Raw genomic sequence first — 23818 nt, 5'->3', positions numbered from 1 at the left:
AGGAATAGGATAGGCCTAAAGACAGTTCCCTGGGGGACGCCAGATGTGACTGGAACTTTTTGTTGATGATTGGCCCTCCAGGACGACCGTTTGAGTACGGTCATGAAGAAAATCTGTTATTCAATTTAGAGCATTACATTGTATACCATAATAGTTGAGTTTGTATATAAGATGTTATGGGGCACTTATCGAACGCCTTGGCAAGGTTCATGATGATGACATCAGTTGAGTGTTTTCATCATTGGGATTTGTAAAGATTTGAAGGAAAGGGACTAGCTGAGTTTCACATGAGCGTTTAGATCTAAAACCATATTGCAAGTCATAGAGGATGTCATTGTTTTCCAAGTGGGTCATCACGTTACTAGAAATAATATGTTCCAGGATTTAACAACAAATACATGTTAAAGATATAGGCCTGTAGTGGATGGCATTATGTTTGTCGCTTTTTTGAATACAGGGAATACATTTGCCTGTTTTCCAGTCATTAGGGATTTGCCGGATATTAGAGATTTATTGAAAATGATTTTAAGGATTGGTGCAACCGAATAAAGATTCAGTTTCGTATAATCTAAACAAGTCAAAATCAAACGTAAATTGTTTTTTTTCGAACAGATTTGAGAATTCTCTTTTTGATGATTTTGATGATAAAAATCCTGATGATGATTTATGGCCACAGGCAAAATTGAAGGCACCAGAATTGGGTGACCCAGTTACCTTGGCCAAATCAATCAATGATTGGTGCACTCATATGTGTAATGCGAATGAAACGGTAGACAAATACAAAATACCGTCCGATTGCCAATTTATGTCGGCACCAAAAGTTAATGAGGAAATTTTGGGCGATCTCGCACGTCACCGTAGGGTTCAAACCACTGACCATTTATTATGGGATACTCAGAATCTGGTTACTGCGGGTATGATACCCATTTAACATTGGCTAAACTCTTAAAGCCACATATTGACAAAGCTCCAGAAATAAAAAGCACTTATTGCAGATTCATTGACAATGCTTGGCCAAGTCCAATTTAATATGAGTGTCCGGCGAAGGTATTTGTTGAGACCTTTCCTTATACAAAAGTATTCAAGTATTTGCAATATTAATAGACCTATTTCAAGTTACTTGTTTGGTAATGATGTGAGTAAAGAACTGAAAAAGTGTGAAACTATTGTTAGAGTTGAGAAATATCCCATGAAAAACCCACTTCTGTTGGTCCTATTAGGGGCCGACGGGGCAGATGGAGGGCTCGCCCATATGGCCGTGGAACATACGGCTCCAGCAGACAGGCGGCAGTGACTGACTATGGGCAGTTTGGCCATAAACATGACTTCAAAAGCCAGAAGAAGTTCAGCACAACTGCGCCTCAAGCCCCAAACTAAGCAAGGTCTTCAAAATAATGGTAATTGAAAGCAATAACATCAGATGAATGGGTACTTGAAACCATACAAGGATACAGAATTGTATTTGATAATCCTCCACATCAAAAGAAACCTCCAAATAAAATTTCATTCAATGATTTTGAAATATAATTAATTGATACTGAATTTGAAAATATGTTGAAGGCTGGGGCTATTATTCCAACAGTTCATGAAAGTAATGAATTTATTTCAAATATTTTTCTTGTACCAAAACCAAATGGAGAATTAAGACCGATAATATATTTACGAAGTCTAAATTAATTTGTTCATTGTGATAAATTTAAACAGTCAAGAGACATTTCCATTTTTTGGAATTAGTACAACCAAATGATTTTTTCACAAGTTTGGATTTTAAAAGGCACATTGGACCTATTGACAAACAATATTTTAAATATCTAAAATTTGAATGGAGGACTAAATTAATCATTTTGTGTGGCTCTGTTTTGGTTTAAGTTCAGCCCCTTATTGTTTTACCAACTTATTAAAACCAGTGTATGCTTTTTTCCGAAAAATGGGCATTAGATGTTGACGCTATATTGATGATGGCATTAATATGCATGGAAAAAAGAAAATATGTATAACCAACATGGACATGATGAGTAAAAAAAATTGGAATCTTTAGGATGTATCATAAATGATGAAAAGTCAAAAAATTCCTACTCAAAGAATAACCTATTTTGGTTACATAATTGATTCGGTCTTGTTCATGGTTTTTCTGCCTGAAAATAAAATTAATAAAGTTAAAAGTTTTGGTGAACATTTATTGACAAAGAAACTGGTTAAGATCAGAGATCTAGCGTCCTTTATTGGTTTGAGAATAAGTACATTTTTTTGCAATATTAGAGGGACCACTCCATTATAGAACTTTAGAAAGATGTAAAGTTCAGGCATTGACAGTTTCAACAGATTTTGAGTCAATTATGACTCTGGATGTAAAAGCACAGAAACAAATTCATTGGTGGGTCATGAACATTGATTTTAAAAAATGGCAGGAAATAAGACCAGACCGTATATCTTTCGCTATACAAACCGATGCTTCATGTGAAGGTTATGGCTCATTTTTTAATTACACGAATCAAGCTTCTGGTGGGAGTTGGTCAAACGAGAATCACTGTTTCATATTATTATTATTTAGAGTTGCTTGCAATTTTGTTTGCATTGAAGACCTGGTTTGCAATAACACATGTATTCATGTTGCCATACAGAGTGACAGTACCACAGCTATATCATATCTTAATAATAAAGGTGGTATCAATTGTAAAGAAATGGATAAATTAACGAAAAAGATACGACAATGGTGCATTAAAAGAGATGTTATCTTTCTGCTTTTCATTTGCCAGGCATCTCCAATATTCAGGCAGATTATTTTTCTAGAAATTGTTCAGATACCTCCGAATGGAAATTAAAAACATCAGTTACTGAAAGGTTGTCTTCACAGTTGATGAATCCAAATAAGGATGCTTTTTGCATCTCGATTGAATAAACAATGGGCCAACTATATGTCACGGACCCCAGATCCTGAAGCCTTATATACAGATGCTTTCTTTTTAGACTGGTTAAAATGGAAACCGTATATCTTCCCGCCATTTCGTTTACTCGGCATGGTGTTGAATAAAATAAAGGAAGATCAGGTTAAAGCCGCATTGTTAATATGTCCATTATGGCCTAATCAGACATTGTTTCCATTGTTTTTGGACTCATTTTTTCTTTTCCTGGTTGCCGCGACACAAGAACCTACTTACCATTCCTCACAACAACGAGTTGCATCCAATGAAAGGACATCTGCAGTTGGTTGGAGCGATTGTGTCAGGAGAGAATTGCAGAATTGCGGCATTCCACAAATGGCTATCGACTCAGTCTTCCAAAGCTGGTGACCAGGAACAAGAAATCAGTACTCATCCGCATGGGAACGATGGTATATGTGGTGTAATCTCCGGATGTGCAATTCCATTAAACCGCTTGAAAGTGACATATTATCGTATTTGCTTTATTTAAAACAGTTTAAGTTGAAAAACTCGTATAGTGTTATATGTTGTCACAAGTCAGTGATTTTAGAGACGGTCAAGATTTTAAATCCTAGCATGTTTTTGAATTTTAATATACTAAATAGATTTATGAAGGGTCTAAATAGAGAGTTACCTCCCAAACCTAGGTATGTTGACACTTTGGATGTAGGAAAGGTACTAAATGTTATTGAAAAATGGATGCCTTTACAATCCCTTTCATTGAAACTTTTAACATTTAAACGCGTGTCTTTAGTGGCTTTGTGTGGTGATCGGTTGAAAACAACTAAACCAGGTAAACATTTTGTTCTAAAATTATGTTCGTATGAGGAACATGAGTTGTGCCCAGTATTTTTTTAAATGTACACAGTTTTTGAGAAAAGATTCTCAATTGTTTTTTTTTTTTAAATTATAAAGCAGTCTATACAAGCACTTTTGCTCGCTGGTTAAAAATGTATTTCTATTAGCAGGAATAGACAGTGTTAAATATAAAGCTCATTCTTATTGGGGATCTTCATCACATGCAGCTTCTAGGGCTGGGTATAAAATGTCCGAAATTCTCACAACCGCTAATTGGTCTTCAGCAAAAACAATTAAGGCATTTTATCTCAGAGATAACTACCAGAATTGTGTATTGAGTTCATGGTAGTTGGATTAAAAATATTAAATTCAAGATGTTTCATATTGTTATGAATTGTTTTAAGCAGAATTGTTTTTTGATTTATATCTCTTTTCTGCATAATATTGGTCAACTTTGCAATATATATTTTGATGTTATGTTCAGATGATGCTTAAGTATATGAAGCAAAGTAATATAGACTGTATGTTGCATCTGAAGTGAATTAAATGTAGTTGGTTATATTTATGTTGTCTTTCACCTGAAACATGCTTGTATATGAGATCCGTAGGCCATCGAAAATAATGAACCCCCCATCCAAACATTTTGTGCTGAATGAAGGGGCATTATTGGAAAATGGCCGGAGGCCGAAATATACCAGCATCTTCCCTCTGATTCCCACTTTATTTATAAATATTTACTAGTGGTTGGAGTTTTGTTTAACAATTCTGACACAATGATTAGTTTATAATAAAGATTAACATATGCTTTTTTTCTAATAATGAAATATGCATATGTTTATCATTTGGTTTTTTCTAAGAAGCCAACATAAATTTCTTCAAAACTATGAGATTTTCATGTGGATCTCGAGCTTATATGTATGATTGGTCACGTGGTGTAAGGTCATTTTTTGACCTTTAAAGTGCGACTATTTTGCGGGTCACAAGAGCCATATGCTTGTATACTTCGGCCTCCGGCCATTCTCCAATAATGCCCCTCCATCCACCACACAATGCTTGGATGGGGGTTCATTTTTATCGTCTGTTACATAAACAGAACATGCTCGCGGAAAGGATTAAAATCAGCTTTAATAGTCATAAAAATACACATGTACAATCAATCGAGAGTGAACTGGTGTATTTAAGGTGCTATATATGTTGCATCAATTTACACGTCATATTCAGTATTCAAATAATGTTGATAAAGTAATCCACAATAGACAATCCATTTCATTTTTAACAACTGAACCCCCTTTTCGTATATAATCTATATCATATACAATACTTCCACAACTTTCACGCTTCGCACGCCTATATTGATTACGTCTATATTAATGTATCGGATCACGTTATCCAGACAATTAGATATTAGATAGTGTCCTTGTTTCTTATAACCGTATAATGGCATATGGAGAAAGTATTTGTACGAATTCCGGTGATGTAAACTTGTCCGCTGTGAGCCCTTCAACGTTCCAGGTTACGCATTACACAACACTCCAACATTTCTCAAAGGCATTTGGCTTGTTATACCCCAACAAACGAAGTTTAGGGGGTATATAGGAGTGAACTTGTCTGTCGGTTGGTCTGTCTGTCGGTCCGTATTAAGTGTCCGCTCTCTAATTCAACTAGTTTTCATCCGATCTTCACCAAACTTGGTAAGAAGATGTATCTACATGATGTCTAGGCCAAGTTCGAACATGGGCCTTGCCGGGTCAAAACTATGTCACGGGGTCACTTAGTGCGTTTTAAATATTCAGCATGTTGTCCGCTCTCTAATTCAAGTAGTTTTCATCCAATCTTCACCAAACTTGGTCAGAAGTTGTATCTTGATGATCTTAAGGCCAAGTTCGAACATGGGCCTTGCCGGGTCAAAAACTAGGTCACGGGGTCACTTAGTGCGTTTTTTAACATTCAGCATGGTGACCTCTCTCTTATTCAAGTAGTTTTCATCCGATCTTCACCAAACTTTGTCAGAAGTTTTTATTTAGAGTGATCTGAAGGCCAAGTTCGAACATGGGCCTTGCCGGGTCAAAAACTAGGTCACGGGGTCACTTAGTGCGTTATTAAAACATTCAGCCATGTTGTCCGCTCTCTAATTCAAGTAGTTTTCATCCGATCTTCACCAAACTTGGTCAGAAGTTGTATCTAGATGATCTTAAGGCCAAGTTCGAAACATGGGCCCTTGCCGGGTCATAAACTAGGTCACGGGGTCACTTAGTGCGTTTTTGAACATTCAGCATGGTGTCTTCTCTCTTATTCAAGTAGTTTTCATCCGATCATCACCAAACTTGGTCAGAAGTTTTATCTAGATGATCTTAAGGCCAAGTTCGACCATGGGCCATGTCAAATCAAAAACTAGGGGCCACAGGGTCACTAAGTACGTTTTTACAAATTGGAGCATGGTGTCCGCTCTCTATTTCAAGTAGTTTTAATCCGATTATTCACCACCCTTGGTAAGAAATTGTAACTAGATGATGTTTAGGGTCAAGTTCGAACATGGGCCATGACGGGTCAAAAACTAGTTCACGGGTTTCACTTAGTGTGTTTTTAAACCTCACCATGTTGTCCGCTCTCTAATTCAAATAGTTATTATCCAATCTTCACCAAAATTGGTCAGAAATGTATGTTGATAATGTCTATGGCAAGTTTGAATATGGGTCATGCCGGGTCAAAAACAATGTCACGGGGTAACTAAGTGCGTTTTAAACATCACAATGTCCGTCCGCTCTCTAATTCAAGTAGTTTTCATCCAATCTCTTCACCCAAACTTGTTCAGAAGTTGTATCTAGATGATTGTCTAGAGTCAAGTTTGAATATGGGTCATGCAAGGTCAAAAACTAGGTCACGAGGTATCTTAGTGCGTTTTTTTTAAACCTCACCATGTTGTCCGCTTTCTAATTCAAGTAGTTTTATCCAATCCTCACCAAACTTGGTCACCAGTTATATCTAAATTATCTCTAAGACAAGTTTGAACATGGGGCCATTCCGGGCCTAAAACTAGGTCACGGGGTCACTTAGTGCGTTTATTCACATTCAGCATGGTGTCCGCTCTCTAATTCAAGTACTTTACATCTGATCTTCACCAAACTTGGTAAGAAGTTATATGGAGATGGTCTTAAGGCCAAGTTAGAACATGGGCCTTTTTGGGTCAAAAACTAGGTGAAGGGGTCACTTTGTGCGTTTTAAAAATTGAGCATGGTTGTCCGCTGTTTTTTGTGAAGACGACATGCAAATATTATGTGTCGATACGGCCTGTGGGGGTATTCGTCACGTCCGTGTGACAAAGCTCTAGTTCTATTGGCAGTCGATGAATAGTTTATCCTTCCTGAGATAGGCCTCCCTTATTAATTTCTCTCGTCTTCTTCGTGATTCGAATTAGCTTCTGTCTGTTTTTCATAATATCTCTGGGGTATTGTTCCGAGAAACCACACGGCGTCCCTTTAAGCTAATTGGAAGCCTTTTGTCCGAGACGTAGGTGTTATCAACGCCTAAGCTTCCGAACTTGATCTCGGTCCGTGTTATAAGCAATCTTTGTTACAATAGGCTTAATTTTTGCGGTGTTATAACGCCCTATTGTATCGGCATGGTGCAATTTGATGTTTCAATTTTCATTGGTATTGTATTTAAATCATGCAGCATAGTACTACAATATTGGCGCTTTGCTCTTTTGCTATGATTTTGTTCTCAATTTGTTACACTTTTTTGTCCATGCGCTCATGTTTCATTGTAAGAGTATTCATTGTTCACTAAATGGTTTCTAATTGGCTTAGTTGTTTATTTATAATGCCCATCCTGCCAAAAAGACTGTTTAGTACTGTTTAGTATAATCTGTATTTTGCTGTGAATACATGACATTGGGAGTTGTTGGCATATTGAATTTTCCGAATCCCGGTGAAGGCATGTTAATAAATTGACTACTGTGGAAATGACTGTTATTGTTAAAGTTAGCAGGTGTGGATGTCGCTGCTCCTAAAATATTCACACAACTCATACTTTCCGCCATATTGCCATTTGAACACATACTCTTTCTCTTTTTTGTTTTTACTTGATTTGTCTCACGTTAAAAAAATCCCGCTTTTTAGGCATTTATAATCCACAGAACAAGTGTATACTTATTGCTCACATACTTTTCACACTTAAAAACATTTGTTTACATTTCCTGCAAAATTTCCCGAATTTATCAAACCTTCATAGGTTTGTAGTTTCCCCAGTTTTCTCTGTTGTCCAGACCCTTTTTCCATCCTGTAGATCAATTGGTTCAATGCGTGTTAGATCCAAGTTTGTAATCAGTTGCTAATCGATGTAAATTATACTATACAGACGGATTAGCCAAACGGAAGATAAAAAATGTTTGATTATTCAAATAAATGCTTTGCTTTTGTATCCTCCTGGTTTGTTGAGTTCACTAGTGCTTTAAGTAACGCCGAGCCGGAAGGAAGATATTTAACAATAAACGTATTTAAAAAATAGTTAAGTGCGCAGTATGGTCGACCATTAATTTATCAACGTCTTTAAATTCAATGAACAATAGGTGTATATTCTAGCATAATACTTGCTGATCTTTCATTGTTGCTTTTTTGCCTAATTGACAATACTAAATCTTATGTCTGTATTTTAAGCACCAGGTCAGCGAAATAAACGACTTCAAAACAGTTGTACAAAACTTGCAAATGAAAGGTCAAAACTGAAGTAATGACATGTATATACAGATGTCTGGTCAAGAATCCAGTTACTGAAGTGGTATACAATCAGGTGACATGTTCATCGGACTTTTAATAAATATTAAACATTTCTTAACTTGACATTTTGAGATAAAATTGAAAAAATATTTATTAAACGAATTCATTTCTCTTACTAGATATATATCTAGTAAATGTAAAATATATTTTGTTCATCAAAATACTGAGTTAAGCTTAAATTTGTTTATAAAGCAGTGTCTTACATAATGCCTCATGTTTTATTTACTACCGAAAATAAACCTGATGTTTGCAGGTTAAATATTTCCATGAAGTTCTTTCTTGACTCTCTCGTTTAACGTCTTTATTGTGTTCATATCGTACAAACGTTCATTTAAATCCTCTTCGCTCAATATCAAATAATTAATAGTTTTTTAAAGAAAAAAATACAATGCAACTACAATAAAAAATAAACTGTTAATCTAAACTTATGTACAAAGTGATGTTTTATTTTGTATATATTTAGGCTCATTGAGAACGAAAACTAAATTGATTGGTCCCTTAAATTTGGCCAAGTGGATGCAATACGATGCGCTAGAAGGGGAAATGACTTAATCAACATGTGTTTTTACATGCAAGAAACTCATGCTAATAAGTGTAAGCTTTTTTTTATATTTTAGCGTCAGTGTTACAAAAGACTCATTCTTATAGGTCAATTGTGTTTCTGTTTAAGAACCAGATCTGTGTATCTTTGCGAAGATACTACGATCGCTCCCTGAGACGTGACCTCACTATCGGTGGGCGGGCATCGTATCAACTGCACGGTAGGTACTTATAAAAAATCTTTCAAAATAGTTACTCGGAACACATCATGTTTTAGACTAAAGGTTGAAATTGTACGTATCAAATTTATAAAGTGGGATACGAATTCAAGATTACAAAAAATTGTGTCTTCATTTTTCATAATTTTACTACAGTACATATAAGTCATCAGTAGTACACATGCATAGTTGGGCAGTGTTTTCTAATTAGCATCATTTAGTATGTTTTAGTAGTAATCTAACAAATATTACCATATTTGAATATGTCTGATCTATACCAACTTTCTCTTTGGATAATGAAACGGACGTCACGATTGTAGTTTATGGAAAAATCACATTAAAATAATGATGACACATAAGATCTATAATTGCATGAGCCAGTCAATGAACGGATACAATAAGCGATGTTTGAAAGCTGTTCGAGAAGTCAACTGAGAAATTACCTTGAAGCGCGCGACATTGTGTTAGCACCTTATGCGTCGCTTTGATATGATGCTCATTAATGCCAATTTATTTTGAATCAGACGAAAGACGTATCTTCTGCTTTTTCGTAGTTTCATAGCTTTGGGCATAGAGTTATTACATGTAGATATGTTTAAACTTCGAGACGTTTTAATGTGCGCTACAGGTCAAACGTTACTACTTTATTAGAGATAAAAACTAATGATCTCATGGTCATGAAATTTACGCACATATTTATTGTCTTCTGTAAAATATCCTATTTTTTGTGCGTTTTACCGAGACGATCTACATTTTTATACCAATAATAGCAAAACTTAATACAGACCTATAATTAAAAAACATACAGATTTCTCATGTACTTAGTCTGTGGACACGTAGGCCAAACGTAGTTGGGAGAGTTTATTAGTGGAATTGAGTTTTTGGGTTCCTACACATCCAAAATAAGCTAAGTGCGTCTCTGTGTCTGGCATCATTGCACTTTTCTTGCCATTTCCGATTCAAGGATGGCTCCATTGGTATAATTTTGTTTAAATTTATTATACTAGCAATATCCATTTAAAATGAAAAATCTATACTGTCTGAACGTAGTGTGTAGAATAACGTAATTATCAATGTATCTCTTCAAAGTAAAAATGGACTTAAAACGGCATATACAATGTCATTTTGTGATTTCAACCGCTTAATCCTTTGATACTGAGAGTCATTGGTTTGAAGGAATGGAAAGCTCCGATTTTACTTAAATTTAACGCTATTTTTCGCAGTTTTAAATTGTCTAATATGTATTTGAATATTATATTTGCAAAAAATCTCACAAAACATATTCAATAGAACCATTTTTTTATAGATAATCATGTAATCACATACTTATTAATGAATGAGGATTATAAACATACACATGTAGATCCGATCGTTGAGACCCTCAGTTTATTTCCAATTGCGGGAAAGTCACGGTATGGCGGAATACGAATCTGTTTAACACAGCATGTTGTTATTGTGATATGATTATGTTGATTGTCTTTTTAGTTTGTTCCCAGGTTTGGTAAATTTGCTTTCTTACTTTGATCCCACAGTTATATGTTAACATTTCTAAGATCTCTCTGGATGATATTTTCACAAGAATGGCTGATCGTCTGAGCAACTGCCAAGATGAATGTATAAAGCCAGTTATCTCTGGAGCTATACTGCCACATCAAATGTCGTCAGAGCTACCTAAGACTAAATTTGAGCGTTATTTTATGTCTACTGATCATATCAACCTGGCCATTACAAACATCAATCATGTGCTCTTTTATCGGCCTTATATTGACAATCTTCGGGCAAAGGGTGAATGTTGCACATCTAATTCTGAGGACAAAGCTACCGTGTCAAGAGCTACCTGCCCAAATCAAGCTTATAGTTAGACCAGCGTTATCATAAAATATGTTCATGCATCCTGAAAATAATACGGCCACGTTGCTTGACACACAAACTGCCCGGAATATAGCCACAGTCCGTATATTTACTACTATTATTATTTCTGTGCAATGGTTCAGACCTAGAAAGTTCTTATATCTGGGCCGCTTTTTACACGATTGTTTAGTGTGCGTTGGTGCCTATGATGCCTGTTTGCTTCATACATGTTACGCAAAGAACAATCACTGAACGTGCTACAGTCGGACCTTGCCTCACTACATTTCAGAGTGTGCAAATATAGTTTTATAAGGAATAACTTGCAATATGGTGTAATGAGAGTGTTTCGCTCTTGCCGCAGACATGTACGTACACGAAACGAAAACGTTCAACGACAGCTTTCTTCGTAAGGACCCTTTCAATTTTACCCGTTTTCTGCTCAGGTGGCAGAGCAAATGTCTGCAAGGTTCGACCTAGATTACGAAATCATCGAACGTAGTGTGTTTTGACCAGGTGATAAAGAAGCAGTGTTGAATGGTAGCCATTATTTATGTGTCCGCACTGGTGTTCTGATGGTGGAAGAATTAATGAATAAACTTCAGTAGCAAGCTATTAAGACTTATAATGACAAAACTACATATCCGGTCTTGGAGCAGATGAAAATCAACGTACTGAAAGCACTGGTAGGGCGATTTTGCTCAAATTGTGTGGTCGTAAAAATACTATACACCGTGATGCCAACCAATCACTTTTGTTGACTTAAACAGATGGAATTAAGGAAGGGTGACAGGCTGTCAACATAATATATGATTTAGCATTTGGGGTAAAAAGTAAATGCTGCTTTTTAAAACAAGCCATTGTCGTGCGTGCCAATTCATAACTGCGAAACGTTTGTGAATACAATTTTGATTATTATCATATGAAATGGTGACCTAGGTTTTAACTCTGACTTAGTGTTATATGTGATCTGAGATTTCGTAAAGAAAAACGTTGTCATAAGGTTTCTATATATCATGTCATATATATATTCAATTAATTTTTTTGCTGGACTTTAAGTCACACCGAAACAGTGTAGGTAATATGTAAATTTTAATCTAGCGACTATATGGGAACAAACAATAAATGTTGATAATGTTCTACCGTTAGGACGGACATAAACGAGATTGTTTTGATTAATTGGTAAACATTAACGCAAATTAATTAGCTGCTGAAAGTGACAACCACAACATGTATTTCGTGTGTAAGAAAAAAGTTCAAAACTGGCATGAAAAGCACGGGCGATTGTAATATAAAAACTTTGTAGCACAGAGATTATTGAGATGTATACTTTGCCAGTAAAAATGTAGCGCGTGGTAATTTAATTGTGTCGCCCATATCGCGAACGCAGTTAATTATTTTCCGAAAGTTGACAAATTTACTGTCACCCTGTCAGACATGTAATATTAATTTTATTATACCGAATAAACTATTCAAACATGAACAATTTATATGAACCATGAACAATTTTAATATTCAATAATTGAATTTAATTTCAGCAATGAACAACCATTAATATGTTGAGTGGTTCAGATTTACGGGCAGAGCAAAATGAACTTCGTTTTATTCGGCACCGACCTAGTAATCAATTTATCCCATCAATTTTCTTAGTCGTCAATTATTTCTTTGAAAATATATTACAGAACCAGCTTTCATCACTTGATTACGCAATTTATGACGTACTTGTGTGACGTCATTTCGGTGACGAAACATTTTGGGACAACAATATGGACGTGGTGGTTTTTTTAACAGTAAAATATTTGTTTAAAGCATTGAACGAATCCAAAACGTATTTCGGATTGGGTGTTTGTCATGCATAACACCTTAAGAACAGACACTGAAAGTGTATATCGTTGTAACTTTATTAATATTAGCATTGGATTAAAGTTGCCTTTGAGGTTAAATAATTGCATTAATCTATTATACCGCACAGTTTCAGCTGCAATCGATATTTTAATTTTCCAAATACAACGGACACGCAAAACTGCGTACTGCGCATGCGCGAATGGGACAGTACAATTTTCGAACATTCCGCACGTTATTGCTAAGGCAGCGGGATACAGTATTTTTTTGTCATTAATTTTTTTCCCGCTGGTGGCACGTGATTGCTGTGGCAGCGGGATACAGTATATTTTGGACAGTAAATTTATTCCCGCTGGGTCTGACAGTCTTTCTATGTCACGATGGCCTATGGGAGTTTAGCAATGTAAATAAAAGTGAGGTATAATAATATTGAACTGATATTTCGTCGCTGTATACACCTTCCATGAGAACTGCGTGTTACTCGGGTGCTAATGGCACAGTGAAAAGACGTTTGCATGGATGGAACGCGCTAATCCGAGTTATTTTGTTTGCGAATGCAGAATATGGCTGCAAAGTGGTTAAATGCAGTAACAGACTACATTCTTCGATATACGTATATTATGTTACCTATGGTGCGAATTGCAGAAGGCAATCGCCCAAAATCTATAAACTATAAAACATGCACTTTTTCAATTAACGCCGTCCAGAGCAGTATGAGGGTTTTCACGAGTATTGTTTTTTTATACAGACTGGTTCTGTTTAAAAGATATGTATAATAGTGGATATTTATTGAGGTGTGACAGTCAAGTAGCAGATCATTCGAGATCCTTCGGTTTGAATTGTATAAGAGTGTCATTTGACATTCTCTAATGAGCCCCGAAAGCAAAACTAATTGGATATCATGGAGGAGTCTGTTTAAAATAACAGCGCTAGGTTACATATAACTATGAAAATAAATATTCTGAACCGGAATTTCCAGGGGTGGATCCGTACCCGCGAATCTGAAGTTGGATCCCATATCATCGGATATTTCGTGTACCCGTTGCAGCCCTACTGCTTCCCATATCGTGCATTGACCCTTTACGACGGAGTTATTTGATATTGCGCAAGTGTACTCGACGTTGTCCTTAATTTGTCTGCGGACAGGCATTGCATCACAGTAAGTCATAGTCAAATGGACATGCACCTTGTGGAAACCTGACATGAAATGAATAACTTTGGGACTGCATTAAATCTGCAAAAAATGTGAACGAATACATTTAAAAATATATTAGCAATGTAAAATGAGCCTGATTGCATTTTTATGATTTGTGTGCGTTTTTGCTATAATGCAATATGCAATTAGTTGTTAGCCCGAAATTAGCTAATTAGGATAATCTCAATTAGCCTGTCACTAGAAAGGTGGTGGCTCAGTGATTGCCTAGCTAAAATATGACATTGGTTCAAAGTCTTCCCGACATCTACTCGATATGAAGTCGATTTGAAATTGAGCCTACGTTCAACAAATGCTTAGCATAGGGTTCGGTCGATTTCACATTATTTTCCAATTTGCATTTGGGTTTGAGTCCCGCTCACTGTAGTATTTTTCCTCCGAATATGAAAAAAGTTTTAATTTACTAGTCAGTTGTCAATAGATATAACATGCGTAAGTTATCTAAATGTATAAATATTCCGTAAAACTTGCATACACATATTGTAATAGAATTAATTACGTCAAAATGTGTGACATTTAAGTTTATACCCTCGCTACTACTGTCCAAGGTAAATTCAAGGTCGTCAATGTATCAAATGACCTTGTACTTGACCTTTCCGAAACACTCACTATTTAAAAAGACCTCTCAAAACTGAGTCCTTCCCGAAAAATTAATCCATTAAGAGGTAAAACATTTTATTTTATTACAAAAGGCAATCCTTTTTCAACATGGCCGTCAACGGAAATTTTGGGTTTTGGTATTTTGATGCTAATGGGACTGTGACGAACACGCACCTCATTGCATTATCCTGTATAGGGAATAATTTACCCACATCATGTGAAACAATCTCCCAACCCCATTTTGCAGGCCTAGTCCTGCACTAGATAACAATGCAAATAGATGTAGAGCTGATATCTCATAATGATTTCATGTGGTTAGATTCTTGACAATTATAGTGAAATTATTGCGTCAGTACCACAACACGGTTTTATCCGATGTGCATTGCGTTATTCAGCACGATCGCGATTCCAGCAGCCTGTATGTACAATTTCTAGGGATTTCTTTACATTCTAAATAAACAAACCACGTGACGATGCTTTATTATTTAATTATTTAAGATTTTGATGTTAGTTTTTTTTTCTTTATTTGAAATAGTAAATTTGAAATTGTAAATAAATGCTTTCCTGTAGTCCGTTTAGTAAAAACAGCACTGAAAAAATGTATGAAAGGTGTAACACCAACGTTATCAAGATAAAATCATTAGCAATTATTCAATAGAGAAGTAACCGCTAGGGTGTCTCTGTTTCTAACTTCATGCCTGAGTTTCTAGCTCGTTCTGAAGCCAGAAGGTTCGCACTTGCCCTTTTCCCTGAAAGTTATATGAAATTCTTTATTAACGAATGATAGTATGTTTATAAATGTACGGAAGTGCAGAACATTCTTCTCGGAAATGAAAGTTTGGTGAATAGCTGATTAAGTCATTCAATCGTCTGTTCGTTCTTTCTCTCCTTTGTTCATTCATTAATTAGTTCATTTATATAAATATATATTAACAAAATATTGGCAGAATAATATTCTTCAATACAAGAAATTAGAAACGATATTATGCAGCTAATTCGATTATTTTGTATTGAGTGTACAAATATTTGAAGGTAAAAAATCTTAACAATGTTTTCCTTATCCTTTGCTTAGTAACAATTGTAAATCGTGCTGATGCGCAATTCATAACTGGACTAATAAATTGACGACCTCGTTATTTAATTGTAAATTTCGTTTGTTAGTGAATAAATAACCGTAAACAGAAAAGTATTTTTCATTTCACAGCTCGCCTTAACGCCCTCACATGGGTAAAACATTTCAAACAGAATGCGATGAGATAAACAAACTAGATTACCAAACGCCCTGTATTACCTTGACCTCGATTATTCCCCGCTCTTCTATGGTGAAAGTGGCAAATGGCAAAAGAAGTTCCATAGTGGCTTCACTGATATGTATTTTCATTGCTGTAAACACACTTCGGGAGTTTTAAATAAGCCTCTGAAGAAAACTGATTGATTTAATTATATGGGAAGCTACAATAAACTATAACTGGACTTGACCCATCAATTAATTACGATCAGCTGATGTATATTTTCATTGTTAAAAAACGTTTTGGTAATTAATGCCACCTTGTTTGACCTTTTGCATTTATATTCTTACATATCAGTCAATATGATTTTTCAAAAAAGAAGAGTTAAACATCAACGTATATCTAACACGATGTATGAAGTACTTACGGCGCGATGTTAATATTTCTAATGTGGACAAAACACAATAAAGTAATGGTGTTCATGTGTATAATGAATTCAACCCCTGGATGCTATCACTGGAACATGGTATCTGAGGTGCAAACGTAACACAAAATATGCCGTATGTTAGAAACGTTGCTCGAGGCAGTGATTGAATTGATGCATTACGAAATAGAAAAAATACCCAAGGCTCGCGCAATAAACTTATTTTAAGCACAATATGATAGAAAAAGCGAATACATGATAATAGATTATTAAAGTCAGGTGTAAAAAGTCCTGGTTTTGAGTTATATCGTTTAAAACTGTTTAGTGTCATATATACTAGTATTCACATAAGTATTATTACACGCATTTTGAAACTGGCCTGAACAGTTAAGTCACACAAGTGGAGGGAAAATTGCGTTATGTTTTGGAGCTATGATTGTATGACACAAACAATTCGGGACTACATATAACTTCTAAGAGACATAAAGAAGGTGATGTGCTAGAAATGTTATCGCGCTGATTAAATCGATCAGGCAATATCGATTATTTGTAACAATCTCCGAAAAAAGCCGAAATGTGAATATCGATGTTAAATTTAAAAATTCAATTAAGGAAATCAATCTTTAAACCCGACCTTTTCCGTTGGACTCCATACGACTGGCGGTGTTCACGGTGTCCCCAAACAGACAGTACCTAGGCATCTTCCGTCCAACCACGCCTGCGCAGACAGGACCTGAGCGAGAGGTAAAACATCATTAAAGAGCTTGATCATTTGTTGTAATATTGAAGGTAAGAAGATCTTTCATTTTCCATATTGAGCAAAAGATAGACGTTAAACAAATATGTTTAAAAAAAATTGTATTGTCTAAAACGCTTTCTTTATACATATGTACCAGCAACAAATTTTAAAAGCATACATGTTTGTTTAACACACGGTCACTGATGTAAAGTTTTATACAAATGACACAAACAATAGTATTTTCTACATGGCATCATCTAGTCTTAAATGTTCATGGGTTTGGTTTGTTTATAAGACAAGTGTAAACCGCTAATAGAAACCTGTTAAAGCTCCGGTAATAAACAATGAGCCGTCCATGCAATGTTGAACGCATAAATTTAAGCGGAATATTTGACTTTTCACGTTCATAACACTGAACTAAAATACAAACCAGAGTGTAATCCAATACGCGCCCGTAGCGGTTCTTCCGGTTTATGACGAATCACGAACTGTCGCACACTGTGGACTATTTCAAGGGACATCCGAGCAATCTGTCGAACATGCTCATTCCCGTTGCGTTCAGGGAGTCCGGATACCACCATGTAAGCGTCGCCGATTGTTTCAACCTGTCAGTGAAGCGCGTTATTGTTAAATGCAGTCAGTAATGTCTACCATAACGTATATCAATTTTAATAATATATCGGTATATTTTGACCTTACCTTGTATACGTCGTAGTTTTCAATAATGTCATCGAAACATGTGTATAGGTCATTAAGCAAATCAACGACCTGAAATAAAACAAAATCAATAACATCATCCGCAGCACTGAAATCAAATTGTAGAAATACAAGCAGTGCCTGTGTGTATGTAACCAAGTATTGTTTCTGTTCGTATTAACAGTTGTGCGCTTTAGCACATTGGTATATAGAGTTTGTAGTTTTTGTTCGTGGACATATACATAGACGGTACGCAATTTGTTTGCTCATTTCAAAATACCAGATAAAACGACCTTACAAATAAGCCATATCATCATTTCTAGCAGTACAAAACACACATTAGTATCAACTGAACCGTCTAAAAATCGCTACAATCGCATATAAGGTTGTTGCATATTTCAAAACGACGTTTAACGCATGACAGCACGAGTATTCTCTCTTAACTGAGTACACTCGTTTTTACTCCTTATGTTTGCTCGTTATTCTTCCAAACGACACCAAAAATAAGCGGAATTACGTTTAATAATGATTAAATGACGCAGTTATTTGTTGTTGTTTTTTACTTTTAGTACTAAGTCTGCAAGTTAAGCTTTTGTTTGTATATTATGTCTAATTTTAATAATATATTCCCATTTTCGCCTGTTATCTCATCGATGCCGCCGACCAGTTTCCTCCTGGCTTCTCGGTTTTGGGCTTGTATCTCCAGCTTCCCCCTTATCTTGCCAATATGCTTGGAATCTTTATTCGGGATCTCGGCGCCAACTGTTTCTAAACCGCCATGTTTTCCTGTTTCCAACGGGAGTTAAGGTGAGAGATTTCCTCGTTGTATTGGATTAAGCCTACCAAGTGTGTTATTAATCCATCTCCTACGTCTCTGAATGTTCTCTTATTCAACGACTTTTTTGTTCTTCTCTATAATTCTTCGTTGATGATATTGTCTGGTCAGCGGATCATGAAGACTTTTTTCGGGAAGATGTTGATGAAAACCTGGATTTTTTATGGTGGTGACGTATGATCTCCAGGTATCTGCTTCATAGAATAGTATTGCCTACACGATGGTTTTGGTGAGCCTGATATTGGTGATGATGCATATCGCGCTGCATCCTCTGATGTTCTTCAACGGAAGGTTTGTTCGTGCTATAACGATGCGGATTCTGACGTTTCTATGTTTATGGTCGATCTTATTTTTCATTGACAGGTTTGGTTACTCTCCAGTGTTCTCGTGTATACTTTTGAGGTGGTAAACACTTCCACAGATGAGGTGGTTAACACTTCCACAGATGACCTGATTATTTGTTGCGCACAGGTCGGCGAATCCCACCCCGTTTAAATTCATCTTGCCAAGCACTTGCTAAGCTTTAAGCTAAATGAGCTTATCATATCCTAGGTTTTTACTGCTGATATTGGCGACTATGTCGTCCATTACAATAATGATGATCTTTTTTGTCTGTCTTGCATGACATGATGTTTGACATTCTTTCCTAAAAGTTGTCCTTCACCGTCCTCGTCACTGACGTTCGTCTTGGAGTAACACTACATTTTGTCCACGCTGATATTGTATGTCTTTTTATAAAAAGAGGATGACATTATTCATGGTCCGTGCGTTTCTCACTAGCTCTCTCTGTCTCTCTGTCATTTCTGATGCATTAAATTTTCAGTTTCCAATAATCCAGTTATAACGTTAAAGGTCAGCAAGTAAACAAGCAATTGCAGAAAATAGTGTGGTATCGAACTGGAAAGATACTGCATTAATTTGAACGTAAAATTTTAAACGCGTGTACCATTGTAAACAATAGCAAATGGGTATGCTAGTGAATGATGTCATAAAGTAGACTATATATTTTTTGCAGGCTACTACTGGCGCGCGCGTCAAGCGCAAAGATGAGATCGATTGTGGGAGAGATATTTCTAGTTGGCGCAGAAAAGATTTAAGGACTGTATTACGAAAAGCTTTCTTATCTTAACTTAAAGAGGATTCGTTCTAAACCCGAATTGTGTAATCTTATGCAATAGCTTATACTTATTCCGAGTTGAGATGTGAAAAGGACATGTTATAATCTCTGCATTACGACATTCTTTCTTTCATTTAGGAAATGAAATCATTATAGATAAGGAGTAAGGCAATCATATGATGTTTTTATTTTATATAATATGCATATGAAATAACTCAAAAGGGGATGATTAATTATGCCCATCATTTCATGATCTACTATTGAAAAAGTGATTGTATTAAAAAATGCTTCGTGTTTTAAAACAGATAAACAGATAACGTTCATCTTCCAAAAGTGACGTATTTTTTATACTAATTCCCAAATTATTCATTGCGACATAGCTTTAAGATATAACAAGGCTTTCTAAATGATAAGCTATATTTTAAGCTTGCAGTAAATTGAAACAACGGAACTATTATAAATTATAAATATTTCAGCAACTACAATATAAGCAACAATTTTGCGTGTGAATTTCGAAATGTATGAAGAGCTTTAGAGCTTGGCGCTGCATCATGTAAGATATCTAAGTGAGACACAGCAATCCAGCCTGATCTCATAAATACTTGCAAAACAATAAAACGATTGCGGGTATCTCTCTTACCCAAATTATGACCTTCATTTATATCAAATAATGTTTGAAAACCGCTTATTTATCCGATTGAATAATTGCTAACATTTGATATACTTATTTGATATATTTCCTTCAACAAAATGGCTTCCCATTTTATATCACTGAAAAACATGTTGTTATCACACCTTTCTCTTGACACGGTTTACTTTTTTTTTTTTACTAATATATGTTTTTGCTATTCCCCCAAAAGTCAATTTAAAAAATTTAGATCATTATTCATGAAATGTAGTTATTTCCTTGCATATATATTTTTTCATTCACCGCTTAATTAAAGAGACACCAGTGTATGGAAGGCAATTCTTGTCGTATTCAATAGGCCATAATATAACATGAATTTGACGAACAGTAAAACAAGATCAGAATTGAATTCTTCATGTAGCTGCATTGCAGTTTAGTCGCAGGATTGTTGACATAACCTTTTGTTTTTTTCTTAAACAAATACACAAATCGTATAAATTACACTGTTTTATTTTGTTCAGTATATGTTTTATATGCGTTCGCTTTTATAAAACGCGTCTTGTACAAAACTCAAAGTGGGATAATATGTAATGCAGAACGAATAACTTCCTCGATCCTGTAAAAATCATTTAAATATGTTGATAATATAATTTACAATAAACGCACTAACAATAATACATAAAATATCGCAGTTTTAGACACATGTATTCATTAAATAACCTTATATATACATGCACCTCTTTTGTCAGGAGCGTAAACTTTATTTTTAAGTATATCTGAAACAGCCTTTTGTTATTTAAGCGACATGAGTAAGTAATACCTGTCATAAATATCGATCTAAGCTTTATCATATGGATCACCTGGAATGGCGTACTGTCTGCGGAGATGGTAGTAAAGCCGACGATATCACTGAAGTAGATGGTAACACACTCGAAGGCTTCCGGGTTTACAGAATGTCCCATTCGCAGTTGATCCGCCACGCTTCTGCAAATGAAAGGGACGCTCATATAAGGACACGATGTCATTGTTCATGTAGCTATAAATTTGTATTTTTAATTAAATACGCAATTTCAAAAGATATACATCCATACATTTCATATACGTGTGAACATATATATTTTTGCGGTCACGTTACACGGTCAATGATATAAGCTTATTTAGGTTTTTATATTTCTTATGATAATACTATTGGTATCTGAATATTGTAAAAATACACATTCTTTTCAACAACCGTGTTATTTTATTTAGAAACGAACGTCATTAACAACGAGGTTTTATAATATTTAAGGCACAGAGTAATTTAGTTGGCGTAAAGGAGTTTTCAAAGGCTAAACACAGTTTAAATCAAAATCCGTCGATTTATATGCTAAATTTATGAAACACGTCATCTATAAATATTCCACAGTCCTCATACTGGCATGACCTAATACAACACCTCTTTTGAGTGTTTCTCTCCTTCAGGATGGCCAGTGTTTTCTCAACGACAAAACATCTTATGTAACTTGCTTTCTCTTTTTAACATCAATACTAAACTTTGCAATTATACGAGCGACGTAGAGCAATTATGTCCCTTATCCTTACAGACCACCTCCTCAAATCCTAAATCAAAGTTCAGGTGACCTCACCTTGGCAGGACCTTATAAAGCAGCTCCTCTGAACGTTTCTTCTCATCTAGGAACGCCTGTGTCTTCTCCTCGACCATGCTCTCCAGGTTATTGGCGTATCGCTCCATGCGTTGTAGCAGCACGTCCAGAACGTTCTTAGAATCGCCGTTGTTTCTATGATAAATTACACATTGGGCGCTTATCATAAATATCTATACAAATAATCTTCTGTTGGCCTTATATTGTTTCGTTTCGAATAAATGGCAAAAAAATGCGTATTTATTTAATACTGCTTGATAATTATGCCGATGTTTTAAGTAAACTAAGAAAAATGTAATATCAATTTAATACTTATAATGATAACTAAATCTAAATATAATTGTTATCTATCTGACTATATATTATTTGTTACTTGCATAGAAAGTCGTTCGTATGGATTTTGGTCTTGATACTCGACTATTTTATTCATGCTCCTTCAAGTTTTCAATATTGTTGATTAGCCGCAAATATGCTGTCTGTTTTTTTTTTATTCAGCCTAATAATTGTTTTCTGTTATTGATGTTGTTTTTTAAACTTAATTTAGAAATTATATTTGTAAGTTGTGCTCGATTATGCAAATTTATATTGTATACTCTATATACCACTGGCCTCGACTAGTTGTTTGTAACGGTTATGATGCCGGATAAAATAAACTCGTAGTTTCGTTGATTGGAACTCAAAAGCTATAGCTCGTTGTTCATTCTACCTAATATTAACAACATGCTTTATTTGTTTTTACTAAACCTATATTATCCAAAGTTACACGAAATTTAATTAATTTTTACATTACCTTATGGCTATTTAGTCATTTAGGTATCTTTGCTTATGTTTTACCTAATGGGTAACTATCTCGCTGATTACCGAATGGCCGTGTGGTTATTTAATTCAAATTAATATTGTTGTAGTAAATAATTATTTTACACGTTTAGTGTAACACATGAATTTGTATAACTATTTCTTTTTCGGGTTCTCGCGTGCTTTATTCTCAAGCTGCATTATTCGACCGCTTGTCTTCGAAATGAATCTCATATTAATTGACGTTTTACGCTTTATTTTTATTTTTTTTTACTTTTTCAGCGGATATTGAGCAAAATTTACCATATTACCATATTACGTGCAGATAATCCGAAAAAAAGTTTATTATATCGCAAGTAATTTGTGTGATTTTGACATTTTATGCTTCACGGAAACTCATCAAATTGATGTTGTTTCCGATAATGTTTAAAAAATTAGGTGTGTAATTGAGTTAGAAGTTAAAATACAGTTAGAATACAGGGCACCTCTTCGCTTTACTGTGGTGCTTGTATTGTCCCCCCAAACTCTCATGTATCGTTTTGGAATTACCTTGAAAAGTATATTGATAAAGCCTTGGATAGGAATGTAATAATGCTTGGTGATATAAAAGAAGGCCAAAATCTGTACCTGTCTTAAATAGTTATTGACCATATTTAATATAAGCAACGTTATAACAGAAGCAACCAGAGCCACTGCCGATACTGCCTCTTTAATTGATCCCATAATAGTCTCTGATAATTCAATGGTACTGAATAGTTACGAAATTTCAATTGACACTTCTATTAGTGATAACCACGCCACAGCTGAACATATAAAAGTCCCAACAGTCTTAAGTAAACCGATGCAGAAACATGTCTGGCTGTACAACCGATGTAGTTTTCAACGTCTTAACCATTTAATTAACATCGAAAATGGGAATTTCATTACACTCCCGAGTGTAGATGATGCTACTGTTTC

General features: G+C 35.3%; 1 protein-coding gene across 1 annotated transcript in view; it reads right to left on the bottom strand.

Annotated features, from left to right (window-relative positions):
• Positions 1-15274: 15274 nt before the first annotated feature.
• The window catches only part of LOC127878872 (atrial natriuretic peptide receptor 1-like), a 49789-nt gene continuing 41245 nt past the window's right edge, over positions 15275-23818 (bottom strand). The window contains exons 20-26 of the mRNA XM_052425399.1: positions 22049-22201; positions 21284-21407; positions 17847-17915; positions 17578-17752; positions 17043-17141; positions 16047-16138; positions 15275-15504 (exon numbers count right to left, since the gene is read on the bottom strand). Coding sequence (XP_052281359.1) covers positions 15448-15504; positions 16047-16138; positions 17043-17141; positions 17578-17752; positions 17847-17915; positions 21284-21407; positions 22049-22201 — 769 coding nt within the window. The 3' untranslated portion in view covers positions 15275-15447. The remainder of the gene's footprint in view (positions 15505-16046; positions 16139-17042; positions 17142-17577; positions 17753-17846; positions 17916-21283; positions 21408-22048; positions 22202-23818) is intronic.

The sequence above is a fragment of the Dreissena polymorpha genome, chromosome 4, assembly GCF_020536995.1.
Source record: "Dreissena polymorpha isolate Duluth1 chromosome 4, UMN_Dpol_1.0, whole genome shotgun sequence".
In the NCBI taxonomy this organism is placed as follows: domain Eukaryota; kingdom Metazoa; phylum Mollusca; class Bivalvia; order Myida; family Dreissenidae; genus Dreissena; species Dreissena polymorpha.
Note: the sequence above shows the minus strand (reverse complement) of the source record. Positions and strands in the feature narration are given on the sequence as shown.